Source organism: Dendropsophus ebraccatus, chromosome 10 (assembly GCF_027789765.1).
Source record: "Dendropsophus ebraccatus isolate aDenEbr1 chromosome 10, aDenEbr1.pat, whole genome shotgun sequence".
Classification (NCBI taxonomy): domain Eukaryota; kingdom Metazoa; phylum Chordata; class Amphibia; order Anura; family Hylidae; genus Dendropsophus; species Dendropsophus ebraccatus.
Window position 1 is genome coordinate 47,259,164 of NC_091463.1, and position 15,874 is coordinate 47,275,037.

At 41.9% G+C, this 15,874-nt stretch overlaps 1 protein-coding gene across 1 annotated transcript in view; it reads left to right on the plus strand.

The window, feature by feature from the left end:
- ZDHHC15 (zinc finger DHHC-type palmitoyltransferase 15) overlaps positions 1-12,605 on the plus strand; it is a 37,800-nt gene extending 25,195 nt beyond the window's left edge. The window contains exons 7-12 of the mRNA XM_069986385.1: positions 1,154-1,274; positions 4,354-4,486; positions 9,808-9,934; positions 10,049-10,158; positions 10,824-10,905; positions 11,300-12,605. Of these exons, the coding sequence (XP_069842486.1) occupies positions 1,154-1,274; positions 4,354-4,486; positions 9,808-9,934; positions 10,049-10,158; positions 10,824-10,867 (535 nt within the window). The 3' untranslated portion in view covers positions 10,868-10,905; positions 11,300-12,605. The remainder of the gene's footprint in view (positions 1-1,153; positions 1,275-4,353; positions 4,487-9,807; positions 9,935-10,048; positions 10,159-10,823; positions 10,906-11,299) is intronic.
- Positions 12,606-15,874: the final 3,269 nt, after the last annotated feature.

Genomic DNA, 15,874 nt, shown 5'->3' on the forward strand with positions numbered 1-15,874 from the left:
CACGCGCACACTCGGCTTGCTGTGGCCATAGCACACATACACACAGCCCGCTGCAGCCATCGCACGCACGCACACACACACACACACAGCCTGCTGCAGCCATAGCATATACACACAACCTGCTGCAGTCATAGCACACACACAGCCTACTGCAGCCATAGCACGCGTGCGCACGCACGCACACACACAAACACACACACACACACACCTGCAGCCATAGAACACTGAAGAAAACCACACAATCTTCTACTAGAGAGAAAACACCACACTGAGGACAGAGGTTACTGCTACACTACTTATGTCTTCTCCTCCTCCTCTATATTACACAGGATATCCAGCATCCAGGAAGAGAACAGCACAGATTTCCCCCCACACAATGGACTCTTCCAGTTAAGAAACTAACTGCCAAATAGTGACCCACAACCTCTCCACGACCACCCTTATCTAATAGGGCCAGTGTCCTATTACTGATATATTCCCCGACCACCCTTATGTAATAGGGACAGTGTCTTATTAGAATGTTGCTCATAATATATATTCATGAGTAAAACTTGTAAAATTCAATTCTACATTTTTTTTCTAACTCCAAACAAAGCTAGCTCCGACTCTCCGACTCCACAGCCCTGCTATTTTACATGAAGATTTATTGGGCATTCCTGCCATCTATAGTACTTGGAAACCTGATCTACTTGTACTGTTAAAAAAAGATGATCATTTCTGGATCAGAGCCAGTATTTTAATATTTAAAACCTACTCTGGAATGAGCATTCTACGAATGAGTGAATTAATCATTCAGCTATCACGCAGCATACTATAAGTTCTTGTGAGTTCATCTGTTGTTTCCATCAGTGTTATATTCCTATTTAAAGGCCAATGAATCGAAACTATTTCATTAGTTAAAATTCTCAAAGAGGTAAAATTGTGCTGTTATACCTGTCCCAGTGCACACATGGGGGTGGCCCTATATTATTAGGGGCAGTCATTCTCTGCCAAGTGTGGGGCCCCCTTTATTCTGATCATTCATCGGTGGAGTACTCAATGTTCGGATCCCATACTGATAGTATATTCTAGTGATTTGGCATCAATCATTATAAGGACTCGATTGATCTGAATTTCCATCCTCTTGGGTTACACATATTACTTTGTTTTTCAGGGTGAACAACTGTATTGGATTCTCAAACTACAAGTTCTTTCTTCTATTCCTGGCGTACTCAATGCTGTACTGTTCATACATTGCCTCTACAGTTTTCAAATACTTCCTGTTTTACTGGACTGTGAGTATTGCACATTTGTTCATGGATAGTAGATATTACCATTGCTTAGGAAAATATCCTTTATATCTTCTACAATTTTAGTATCCCTGGACTATTGGTTCATGCTTTACATTAGGCTGGATTCACACTGCCATTCGTGCTTACGTTTTATTACCTTTATTAACCCTATATAAAAGCCTAGTCAACTCCACTATTGTATACAGCAAAAATAAAATAAGATCCAATACTATTTTTCAATGGAAAACGAATTTGGCTGTGTGGAAGACATCAGCATCTGTTTTTATTAATTTCTAGAGTATAAAATGTATATGTTAAGCATTAGCCAAAGACAGTGTGAACCCAGTCTAAGGGCCGTATTACACGGGTTGATTATCGTTTGAAAAATTGTTAGATCGTTCGGATTTAAATGATGATCGTTTCATGTAATAGCAGGAAACGATTAAACGACCAACAAGAAATCGTTGGTTGTTTGATAGAATTCAGACCTATTTTTATTGTTTGATCGTTCGCAAATCGTTAGCACATTGTTCGGTGTAATAAGAAGTCATAGCTGAAACATACGCAGTAGCAACGACAAACCGACTGCAAGAACGATCATAAGTAACGATCATTGTTCCGTGTAATTGGGCATAGCAGTCGTTTGAGATGGTTTATTGTAAATTTTTAGTTGTCAAAACATCGCTTGGTGTAATAGTACCCTAACCCAGAGAAATGTTATCAGTTATTTCCGAGCCGCGGTGAAGGCCGCCCGAGCCCCTGCTAGAACCCTGGATACTTACCCCATCTCACCAAGTCCCGCTCCTGGAGCCGTTCCCAGGATGGAGATCTCCTTGTCGGAAGCCTGGCGCACACGCCGCATAGATGAGTCCGATGCCCATAGAGAATAACGGCTCCATTCATTCTCAATGGGCATCAGACTCGTCTATGCAGCGCGCTCCGGGCTTCCCACAAGGATATCTCCATCCCGGGACTTGGCGAGATGGGGTAAGTATCCGGGGCTCTAGCGGGGGGGTCAGGCGGCCTTCACCCCGGCACGGAGGGTGACAGGTTCCCTTTAAACTGCTGTCGTTAAAGGGGTTATTCAGGATTAGAAAAAGCACAGCAATTTTCTTGCAGAATAGCACCACTTTTCACTTCAGTAGAACTGACCTGCAAAACCAGGTCCAAACTAGGACAGTCTGGGTAACCCCATCAATAAAATGTATTAAAACTTGACATTTATTATGTGTAGGTGTGTTTATTAACATTATAGTCAATAGCATTGTGTTAAAATGGAATCTGTTTGAAACAGGAGCCTTGGTGCTTGCGTGGAAAGACCTAAGTCCGTAAACGGCACAGTCTACTGGCAGAAGCTTAAAGCGGATTTGTCAGCAGGTTGTAGGTGTATAAACTAAGGGCCCTATAACACGGAGCATTAATCTGCCGAATCAGGACGATTTGGCGGATTATCGATCCATGTAAAGAAGATAACGATAATTGTGTCTGATCATGTCTTTAGGTCCTGACCTAAAATTATTGGCTGCCGGGCGCACATTGCTACGTGTAATAGTGATGCACTGCCGACGGCTCATGACATTGTAAAGAAAGTAATAAAGCTCATACCTCTCCACGCTTCCCGAGTCTTCCTGTCTTCTGCACGCTTCCCGCAGCTGGCGGTGCAACTTCAGAGCAGTCTCTGAAGTGACAAGCTGTTCTGGACTACCACGGCATGTGATTACCTGCCCCCCGCCCTATTAGAATCTATGAGCAGCATATGATCTTTTAACCTTCTGATAGATTTTCTTTAAAGGTGCCTTCACACCTACCGGATCCACAGCGGATCTTACTTCTGCGGATTCGAAGCGAGAACCGCTGCGGATCCGGTACCATTCACCCCTATGATAGCACATATTCGCATCGGGATTAACATCCCGCTGTTAATATGTGCTTTAACCCCTCGCTGTCCGCAGCCCCTAATGAGCGGGATCGGAGCCGGGAGCCTCACTGCAGCCGTGCCGCCGAGCAGGTACTTTATGCTCCCGGGGATAGGGGATGCGGCCAGAGATGGGGGATGCGGCTGAGGATGGGCTAAGGGCTCGTTCACACTGAGCAAAAGCAGCTGAATTTCTGCGCTGAATCAGCTCTGAAATTTCAGCCGTTAAAATAGATGCAGAGCTAATTTCCATTGTGTTGAAATGAAATTCTGCTCTGCAGTTCACACGGTGGAATTTCTGCACTGAACTAATCCGCTTTCCGCCAGAAGAATGAACATGTTCATTCTTCCGCTAGCGGAAGCCTATACAAACCGATGGGGCTCTGATTTTCTGTTTCAGCGCGGAATACGCGCGTATTCAGCGCGGAATACAAGCGGAAATTACGCGCTGAATCAGCACGGAAATGGGGAAAAAAGGGGGGGGAGGAGGATTCTAGTATATATTCTAGTATAGTCTAGTTTACTCGCCAAATACTCGCTGAGTTTCAGCGCTGAATGCATGCGGATTCAGCGCGGATTCCTCGAGTATTCCGCGCTGAATTTGTTAAGAGCTGAACACTTTCCTAGCAGAATACGCAGGGATTCTGCTTACATTCTGCTTATATTCTGCTCGGAATTCAGCGTCAGTTGATTTCAGGCGGAATTATTTCCTCGCGTAATCCGCCCTTTTTGCTCTGTGTGAACGTAGCCTAATGCGGCGGCAGGGCTGCGGACAGAGATGGGTCAAAGCACATATTCACAGCGGGATGTCAATCCCGCTGCGAATATGTGCTATCATAGGGGTGAATGGTACCGGATCTGCAGTGGTTCTCACTTCGAATCCGCAGAAGTGAGATCCGCTGTGGATCCGGTAGGAGTGAAGGCACCCTAAAGGTAGCTTCACACATACCATATCGCAGCGGATTTGATGGTGCGGATCCGCAGCAGATTTGATCTTAATTACTGAACAGCATCAAATCTGCTGCGATACAGTACTTGTGTGCTGTAGACATTTTTACTTTGCTGTAGCCCCTACAGTATTGATGTGTAGTTTATAGGGGTAAATAAAAATCTCAAGTACATGTAATACATGTGTATTAAATCCTCTAAATCGTATTGTTTTCACAGACAGAGGTAACAAATAATCGGGCAAAATTCCATGTGCTTTTCCTACTTTTCGTCTCATTAATGTTCTTCATCAGCCTCATGTTTCTCTTTGGATACCATTGTTGGCTTGTGGGAGTAAACAGAACCACCCTTGGTAAGTTTCACCCATTATTTAGTTCGGGCTTGCGGGGAGATACATAAAGTGGTTTTCCAGGAAACCATTTTGAATCATTAAAGGGGTTAGCCAGCAAAAATCTTTTTTTTTTTCTTTCAAATCAACTGGTATCAGAAAGTTATATAGATTTGTAAATTACCTCTGTTTAAAATCTCAAGTATTCCCATACTTATCAGCTGCTGTATGTCCTGCATGATGTGTGGGTTTTCTTTTCGGTCTGACACAGTGCTCTCTCCTGCCACCTCTGTCCATGTCAGGAACTGTCCTAACCAGTAGCAAATTCCCATAGAAAAGGTCTCCTTCTCTGGACAGATCCTGTCTTGGACAGAGGTGGCAGCAAAGAACACTGTGTCAGACTGAAAAGAAAACAACATTTCCCGCAGGACATACAGCAGCTGATAAGTAGTGGAAGACTTAAGAGATTTATGAATAGAAGTAAATTACAAATCTATATAACTTTCTGAAACCAGTTGATTTGAAAGAAAAAGATTTTTGCTGGACAATCCTGGAATACTTCCTGAATAAAATAAAATGGTCATCTTCTGGGTTATTGCTTTTGCTGTAGTCCAAAACACTGCTAAATGTATTGCCCAAAAAAGGGCCAAATTACAGCTGAAAGTGCCCATCACCTGTGTACATTGTATAATAATTAATAACAATAATTTTTATTTATATAGCGCCAACAGATTCCGCAGCACTTTACAATTCGTTGTATGGAGTGTTATGGTACAGTCCAGCATATGGATTAATCCCTTTGGTGGCTGATGGCCACAGGATATTGCCCATAGTACGCCAGTTTTACAAGCAAGAGCCTTGGTTTCATCCGTATACACTATCCACATTGTTGGACTGTTCCCTAAGTAATACTATCAAGAAGAATCAGCCACATGCTTCTATATATGCTCTTTCCTTGTCTATTGTATCACCCGTCTTCTCAGAGCAGCGAGGTAGAAATCTCCATTCATACAGTAGTGTTTGTGCAGTGGGTATGATACGACTGTCATTTCTTTGCCTGGAAACTGCGGCTCTAGGACTAGTATTCTAATGGCACGTTGCTGTGGCAACCTGCTTCCAGCCTCCTCCGACTCCCAGGTAATTAGGAGCCTTTATTGCCGGATTATTGCTTCATTAGGAGCGCTGCTCTGCAGGGAAAGGCAAAGGAGTCTTTACTGGATATTCCAGGGTTGTGGCTGACTAGAACACATCCTCCTAAAAGTAATGAATGAGGCCTTCCTTCCTTCTCCTGAACTGCAGGATTCAGGACCGTGTATTCTGTAATACAATATGTTACCCGTCCTTAAGGGCGCTGGAAGAGGTTGTAAACAAGACAAGAAGTTTGAAAAAAAAAATGTAAGTCCATCTATCAGGATCCACCTACAGAGATTGGGTAGGGAGCGGCCACATTGTGATATGGGAGGTTATCATTTCAAAAGAATAAATGCAATGATAAGAATGGTAGGCTCTCAAAAATACTCCTTTTTAATAGTATATGAAAATGATCAGAGCTGCTGAATGTGACAATAATACAGAATCTGACGCCGTCATAAAGATAAAAGTAAAATAAAATAAAAATAAAATTATACAACATCAAAACTGTTGAATAGAGTAAAAATATTAAACAATATACAGTTGGATTACGAGCATAATTTATTCTGGGACCCTGTTTATAATCCAAACCCACTCTTAAACCAAAGCAAATTTTCCCATAAGAAATCACTGAAATGCCGACAGTTGGTTCCAAACCCCCAAAATAATCATTTTTTATTCTGAACAACATGTAAAACAAATGAAACAAACATTTAGAAACAGCTGAATGTCTTATAAGTTACTGAACAGCATAGCCATCAGCATGTGGAGTATAATGTATAGTGTATTTAATGTATATACAGCAGTGTGTATAACTGAGTGTAAGTGCGGGCACAAAATAGCAGCAGTGTGTATAGCTGAGTGCAAGTGCAGACACATTATAGCAGGAATGGAGAGGATGGGAAACACAAGGGCTGACAGGGAGCATGAAGGAATGAGCAGGGCATATGTAGATACATAGAGGGTTTACAGCTATGAAAAGATTACCGCCACAGCCCTGTCCCCTGATGCAAGCCCCAGCCTGAAGTGGATCTGCTATGATATGGAAGGTGAGGGAGACTTCCTGGGTCAAGGTATAGGACTGTAGACCAAACTATGCAGACCATCCCCCTCCCACCCAGTACAGGAAGCTCTTAAACCAAAGCAATGCTCTTAAACCATGTTACAATTTTGAAAAACTGTGAGCTGCTCTTGCAAAACGCTCTCAATCCAAGTTACTCTTAAACCAAGGTACCACTGTATAGTGGTGTATCTTATTATATTGTACATAGAATCCATTTAGTGAAATAGTTCTATATTTTATATAGTTCATGTTTCCGGATAGTATGGTTACTATGTATATTGTAGAGAGGTTGCTCAGTGGTGTTTAGGCAGTTGCTTGAGTGTTTTATTCAAGCCGTCAGTGTATAAAGGGTATTCTAGTTTTTCTATTGGTATCTCAGTAGATATTTTGATATTGTACCTCTTGTGGTGAAGGAGTCCGTATGTAATGTAGTGTATCTCGTCTCCAGTAGTGATGAGCGAATACTGTTCGATCGAATAGATATTCGATCGAATAGTAAGGTATTCGATCGCATCGAATAGTTCGCCAAATATTCGATGATCGTTCTAATCCCCCTTCTTTCCTGTTTTTTTTAGCCAATCAACATGCAGGGAGGCTGCCACAGCCCCTTGGTGTACGTAGCATTGTGAGAAACGAGAATAACAAGGATTGGATGGCATAGTCACATGACCCAATAACATACATACGTGTGTTCACCCAGTGCTACGTGCAGCTACTTCATACATAAATACAAAGGGTAGGGCAAGCACTCTGCTCCCCAAGTGCTTTGTGCTGCTGATACGTGCTAGACTGCTCAATCTAAAAAAAAATTGTAGTATGTGTGTTCATCTAGTGCTACGTGCTGCTACATCATACATAAATACATCGGGTGGTACAAGCAGGCTGCTGTGCTACTATAAGGCACTCTGCTCACCTAGTGCTTTGTGCTCCTGATACATGCCAGATTTTAAAAAAAAAAAAGAGTAGTGCGTGTGTTCATTCAGTGCTACGTGCTGCTACATCATACATAAATACACCGGGTGGTACAAGCAGGCTGCTGTGCTACTATAAGGCACTCTGTTTACCAAGTGCTACGTGCTACATAATACAGTCGTCCAGCTTTACCTATAAAATATATATATATACACCCTTTAATAACCAGGTAATTCACCTGTATAACATCGACTTGAGACTTTATTACCTACGATTTTGGGGTGTTAGATGCTTCCCCTGCTGTCCGAGTTGCATTCCAGTGGTGTTGGCATCATTTTCCAAGGTTTCATTGTGGACTTGGAGACCTCCAAATGGTCGAATAGATGTTTTTCAATAAACGAATACTTGTTCCAATAGACTTTAATGGGATCGAATATTCAATCGAATATTCGAATATCGGGGAGATATTCGAACATCTCACTATTCGCTCATCACTAGTCTCCAGTTTCTTCTGTTAAACATATAGGTATTGCCAACAATTTCTTAGTGTAGCAAATATTATAGCAAATTTTGTTACTATATTTAGTATTTATACTCCTAATCTCTCAGGCTAAACGCCTGGGGACAAACGCCCCCTTTAATGGGACTCAACTAGAAAACAAAAAGTATTAAAAAAAAAAATACCAGAGTCGAACTTCTAACAAATAAACCATATGCAGTAGACCCTAACCAGGTCTATGTTACTGAATGTGGTGGAGCAGTGTGCCCCTTCAACATGTTTCACTGCGTCCACAGCGTCCTCAGGAAGCAATTCTTCCTGAAGGCTCTGTGGACGCAGTGAAACATGTCTCTATTCCATGAAGCGATAATCGGCCGAATCGGGCCAATTTATGGCTCTGTGGAATAGGCCCCTTAGATCTGGGCCCCCCTCTTGACATTGCGGGACTTCATGGGTGCATGCATTTCCATGCATCCTCTCAGAACTGACTAATGATAATACGCCATATCATCCTGTGATCAGATGCTATAATAACAGAAACTATAGCACTGTGAAATCTTAAAGGGTATTCCCATCTGAGAATGTTATCTATTGATCACAAAAACGGAAACAATATTTTCACTGGGAATTAACAGTTTGCAGCTCCTGAATAACTGTAAGCTGGAATGCGTCCTCTCTCCCCTTTCCTGCTTGATTGACACCTGGAAGCTGAGTCCCAAGCAGGGTGAGGGATGGGAGGGGACCACTCTTGGCAGTTCACAATATGAATTAACGCTCACAGATTCACCTTTTTGCATTATGACTTCTCTACACAGGTGTAAAGGGTAAATTTAGCACTTTTCATCCCTTATTTTATATCTTAGGTCATGGTGCTTGTTCCAGTAAAAAGTAATCTTTTATCATCTGCAGATTGTGCTACCTGGCCAGGGCTTCACGGCCACAGTGCCACTTAGCCCCACCCACATCACCATTGTATGCCCCACCCCTCTGTGACATCATCGTCGCATAAGCACCGTCCCTCGTCAGCCATTGGTATGGGCGGAAATAGAGGGGGTTGGGTCTAGACCTTTAGGCCAGCCCGTTGCAATGGCCGTCGGTGCCTCGACAGCTATGGCGTCACAGAGGGGCAAGGTCTGCGGTGCCGTTACGGCCCGGGGCTAAGCAGCGCTTAAGTTAAGAAGCCCCGCCCAGGTGGCACAATTCCCAGATGATAAAGCATCACTTTTTACTAGAACAAGCACCATGAGATATAAGACATAAGATATAAAATAAGGTATGAAAACTGCAAAATATACCCTTTACACCTGTGTAGAGAAGTCATAATGCAAAAAGGGGGTGACAGTGTCACTTTAAAGAACACCTGTGATCAGCAGAACTCTGCATTTTAGGGTTTCAGTATGATACCTTTTAAGAAGAAATAATCTGGAGCATTGGGGAGCTGTCTGGTGCACCTTCCATATGAATCTGCATTTTACCTGGCTTATATAATGCCGTATATGTTGGACATTGATGTGGATGACGACTTCACTGCAGATGACAGAAATCCTAAGGGGAAAGGTTGCAACCTCTCTATAACTGCTCTAATTCTATGTGCATCTGAAATGCTAAATCTATCCCTGTGGCATCATCTACTTCCCATAGCAGCTGGCTTAAAATCATAAAAAAATAACTATGAATTACAATATTTAATGCAATAACCAAAATGTAACCTTGTTTCCCTCTATATTTTGCATTTTATAGAGGCCTTTTCAGCCCCAGTGTTCCCCAGTGGTCCTGATAAGAATGGCTTCCACTTAGGCATAAGGAGAAATCTGGAGCAAGTATTTGGGAAGAGGAAGAAGCTGTGGCTGGTTCCTGTTTTCACAAGGTACATTACATGGTTGTTGGTTTCCATTAGCCCTTTAATTAACCTAAATAACCCGTTGTATCTTTCATCAGGTCCCTGCTAATTTATAACCGCTTCCCTCTTCTCTTTTCTAAGCACTGGGGATGGACTTTCGTTTCCAATGAGAATGTTATCTGAATCTCAGAACCCCCTTCTAGGCAGAGTGAATCAATGGGATGATGAAGGGACGGATGATGAGAATCCAGGTAATTCATTGGCCACTAGAAAATAGGAACATGAACCTGCTGTCTGGTTAATACATGCATTGTCTTCCAGACTGTCTACAATTCTCTAGTTGGTAACAGGTGTCATCTTTGAGTCTATACCCCAGATTTATCAATGGGTGTGAAATAGACATGGGTGTAAACATCCGCAGCAGCCAATGACAGCGCAGCACACTTTACCAGATCTGAAATCTGAGCTGTGATTGGTTGCTATGGGCAGTTTACACCCATGTCTTTTTCACGCCCGTTGATGTTTCTGGGCCTGTATGTCTTTAGTAACAGAGGGTTATTAGAAATAACTCAACCTAAAGGAACTATTGACTTACTGGGAGGAGCACAAGTGACTGTGCAGAGTAGTGCGGCAGTACATACAGGGTATGAAGGGCTGTAGATGCATTGTGGGGAGAGGGGGGGGTATGCTCTTTTTTGAGCTACAGCAGTGATCAGACACTGTAGTGTGAAATATCTTAAGAGAAGTTGTGATTGGTGGTGAAGAATCACTCAGCACCCTTTGAAATCAGTGTAGCATCTTGTATAGGGCACAACCTGTGTTATCTGCCATGTGAGGTGTACATGCTATTTGCTTTCATTTGCCGCCTGCAATAATTTAAACAAATAATAAGTAATGGCCAACATTTACTTTCCAGCTTCTCATGAATCATCACACGTTATCCTAGAAATGGACACATAGTCATCTGCGGGTTATTCGCTGGGAATTCTGAAGATTTGGTGAGTCTGACCAGTATATGTTCCCTGTTTCCTCTTACTGTAAGGTGATTGTCCTGTATTGTTGTGGCATGCTCCCGTTGTGTTACACAGGGCATGGTTTGAAGAGGTCAAGAGAATATGGTGCCCCTTGAAGGCATTATGTGACTGTGTATGAAGAGCTTACATACTCTAGGGACTGTGTGCCCTTCAGCACAGGATTTATGTATATGGCTTTGCTATAGATATATAGCCATAGATATAGTTATATGAAATGATCAGTCCTTTAGAATTTTTCACTTTCTGATCTGGGTAAGCATTAGGATCAGGCATGAATCGGGCCTGTTTGATTTAAGTGAGTTGTATAAGTAATTTGCTTCGAGGTAATAAAGAAGTGTTTATTCTTGTTGTATTGCAGGGGCCAAAACACTCCAAATTTTGCACATATCATCCCCAGCAGGAAGATCAGCCCACTTGGTGGCCCGTCCAGGCACGGCAGGACACAGCAGCAGGAGCCCGTCCTTCCTCAGGAATGGTTCAGGACTGTACTCTGCTCTTTATTTTGGGAGGTTGTATGTATTCAGTGGGTGGGGGAGGAGGACCAGGAATCATATTTATTAACTGCGCATTCTTTCTATGCAAGAGGATGTTTCAGTTCCAGAGTAATAATGTGCTTTAACTTTTTAATATTCTAATTTATTGATTGTCTAGCTACTTTAGGTCTTTCTATTTACTTGTAATCTGATGCAGGAAGGGCATTTCACTGTATAATGTTAATGCAGTGAGACCATCCTATGATGTGTAGACATACATTGGAAACTGTTGTCTTCTGCACACAATTTCCAGTATAGGTTGAGGAATATTCCATGTTTTTGTAAATTGTATTTTTTTGCACTGTAGAACAACGCTGGGCAGAATCAAAGTATGTCATTTGCCTGCTTTGTTCCTTCTCACCCTAAATCCATTGCCATTCCTGCACCAAAGCATTGCCTCTGATGTATCATTGGCGTGAGAACCTGTTGTGGAAATGTGTTACTGATACAGAACCATTCCTCTATTCCGGTATCTCATAGTCCAAAAATTCCGATAGGCCATGTTTTTATCTAGTTATAGTTATCTACAAGTAAGTTTTATATACTTTTTCTATGATTGTCTAATACACCAGAATACTTGATACTGTACCATGTCTGAGCAAATTAATGCCGGATTAAGGGAAGGTTACTGTTCAGTATGTTCCCAAGTTATCCTGAATGCACCACAGTTGCCTGGAAAAACTAAACTGTGTGTTTTATACATAATCCTGCTGTAAGGGAACGCTTCCATGGCGCTTATATGCCATGTTCCTTGCTGTTGCAGTATGGCTTCTGATCCCTACCTGTTACTGTGTTATCGGTATTACATGTTTATTGATCGCTAATTGACCAGTATCTGAGTCTGATTAGGTTAGTTTTTTTTTATTTTTTTATATGGGGTCAATAAGAGTAAAACAGTCCCTTGCTGCTTGCCAATAGTTATTGGGCTGAAGTATAGCTCCATATATAACTACTGAAGCTGCCCACTTTAAAGGGACTCTGTCACCTCCAACCCACCCTCCTCAAAACCCTAAACTAAAGTCAGCTGTAAGTAGGATAAAGGATGCGGATTCTAAATCTGTAATTTGTAGCTTTCTACTCCTTAGTATTTCACTGTTGTAAGCCTACGTACTAGGCATGTTGATGCGTAAAGAGGACCAAGAATATAATGGAGAGGATTACTTAGACTCCTTCATTTGTGGGATTATAGCAAAGGAATGCAAGGAACATAGAAAGATAACAATTGCAGGACTAGTATCAGCATTGTATACTCTACTGATGTATAATCTACTGAGAACTTAAGTTTAGCGGGTGTTTTGAGGAGTCCCTTTAAAAAGTGTACCTGTCACTTCAGAATACTGTGGACATGTCTTAGAGGCATCAAAAGGTTTGATCTTTGAGGCTTGGATGTTCAGATGATCCCACTGGTTACTAGAAGAAGAGAGAATCACACCGCCCATGTGCTTCACATCCAATTCCCCTGGCTATAACTAGTGATCAGTGCAGGTTTCAGGACTGACTCATGAAAGAGAGGACAAAGGTGCCATTTTTTTTGGTAAAGTATCTGACATCAATGTACTGTTTTTTGTTTTTTTTTCCCCCCCTGCATGGATTTGGTCGCTCCCTGGTTTCCTCTTTAAACTGTGACCCTCCTGTTGCCAGAGGTATTTCCATCTCAACTTATGACCAGTGAAAGCTTTTTGACACGTCAGAGGTTTTCTGAATTGACCCTCACACTTCACATGCTGGTGAAGAAGCAGCTAAGTGCATTTATTACAGTCACAGGAGGCCGCCCAGTTCTCTGTGAGGACCACATGAAAGATGGCGGAGACAACCACAGGAAAGCGGATTGTGGCTTTTCCTCGTAGTCTATCCATGTACATTCTAGGTACTTAACAGGGCCAAATAAGCTTTATTAGTCTGCATTCACTTTTTTTGTGGGGGTTTCACAAAGTGGATCAGAAACATTTTTACTGCAATAGACTGCAGTTTTACCACAACACAGCCACAGTGTGTAAATACAGCCTTACATGTGCATGCATTTCTGATTCTCAGTGTCAGACAGCAGCTATACAGTATATGAGTAGGGAGTACATTACCTCCATGTTGGTTTTCTGCCCTACTTGTTACCAGGCAAGATAAATCTACATCTCTTTGTATATGGTGGTCAGTTTGTAGACTAAAAATGATAAAAGGTCATCCTCAGTTTGAAGGACTGGTGTGCTACCCTGAGGTAAACCTGTTCATTGTACATAAAAGAAGAAATGTCAGCATTAATCGCTATCTCATGAGTGCAGCCAGGGGTCTGTCTCTCCTATTGTAATTAAATGACAACTATGCGGTTCTTTCAGAATCATTTGATTTCCAAAGATTACGTAACACAATTATTTTATGATTTATGGATGGAAATTGTATCTGGTTTAGAATTGATGAAGGAACACAATAACCTGTTCTCCATCCACACTGTATTAGTCTCTGTTCACATTGCTGCTAGTCTCGCTTCCATCAGCTTTGTTAAATAGCACAATGTACAGCACTATTTTTAAAGCTTAGAACACTGGAACCCTGACAGACCCATTATAGACCAATCATAGACCAATCTAATGGTGCATTTACACAGAGAGATTTATCTGTCAGATTTTGGAAGCCAAAGCCAGAAATGGATTCGGAAAGCGGAGATATCTCAATCTTTCCTTCATGACTTGTTCCCTGTTCATAGTCCATTCCTGGCTTTGGCTTCAAAAATCTGTCAGATAAATCTCTCTGTGTAAACGCACTATAAGTTGTCATGGTTCTAGTAATAGTGTAAAGGCCCCATTACACCAACAGATCTGACAACAGATTATCTGCCAAAGATTTGAAGCCAAACCCAGGAGTTGATTTGAAAAGAGGAGAAATCTCAGTCTTTCCTTTATGACCTGGTCTCTGTTTATAATCTGTTCCTGGGTTCGGCTTCAAATCTTTGGCAGATAATCTGTCGTCAGATCTGTTGGTGTAATAGGGCCTTAAGCCATAGTGCTATATACGTGTATACACACACCACTAGAGCAAAGCACTATACGTAGTGTGTACCTAGAAGGCTAATGGCATCAACACCACTTACAGCTGTGCTTACACAGCCCAAACATTCACTGCTTTAAATAAATGACGCCCTTCATATGTAGATTGCTCTTGACGTAATGTAAACAAACTGCACTGTTTATTCTAAAGTATTCTGACATTAGATAGTAGAGATGAGCGAATTTACAATACAAAAGAAGTGAATGACTATTAGCTCAGCAATCTACTCATCAGACTGCTGCTTTTGAAGTTCATGCTGCTCCACCCTGGGCGCTTGGAAAAGCTGGATCCAGTCCTGGGAAACTTCCCCCAGGACTGAATCCAGCTTTTTCAGACACCCGGAACAGAGCAGCATGGACCTTAGAGGCAGCCGGCTGATAAGCGGATTGCCAAGCTAACCAAGCCATTCACTTCCTATGTATTGTAAATTCGCTCATCTCTATTACAGAGCTTTATCTGTATGCACAGAAACACTTTTAAAGTGTTAATGCAATGTGAAGAAAATATTTCTGTGTTTCCTCCACTTAATGTACTCTCCTCCACAGTAATGATTGCACTTTTCTAAAAGCAGCAAGGTGTTTGTTGTGAGGTGACTAGTAACAGAGCGATTCCTCTGGCGTGCACCTGTTGCTCATTCATAGTGGTGGCGGCGGCGTCTTCAGAGTTAATAATCCTGACTGATGTCATTTGTCTTAAGCAGAACACTCCATTTGTATGAATGTTGGGTCCAACCACACAATGGTTGCCGGTTATATGCAGATTACAGCTGCACTTTATACAGATAATGGATATGGGCTGTCTGAAAGTTGTTTTTCTTATTACGCATTAGGTTCCTAAGCAGGACTGGAACTACACAAAGCCTTTTTATGTTTTATACAATGGTTATTTTTATGCTGTTGCAGGGATTTTTTTAGGGGAGAATTGCATTCATTCCCAATGTGTTTTTTTCTGGATTTGCTGCCTGTCAAATAAATCAATGTGTGTAATTTATAATCCCTGTTGTTTGGTGATTTTTCTTATGTCAGTTTCTTCAACGTGGGGCAATATGAGAGTAGTGTTCCTTATTTTAGGCCTGGGCAACACTTACGGTCCATTTACACAGAACGATTGTCTGACAGATTATCTACTAAAGATTTGAAGCCAAAACCAGGAATGGATTTGAAAAGAGGAGAAATCTCAGGCTTTCCTTTATGACCTGATCTCTGTTTATAGTCTGCTCCTCGCTTCAAATCTTTGGCAGATAATCTGCCAGTTAATCTGTGTAAATGGACCCTTAGGGTACTATTACAAGGCCCGATGGGGGCCCAATAATAACTGTAAATGAGTGCCAATCTGCTAGATCGGCGCTCATTTACTGGGCC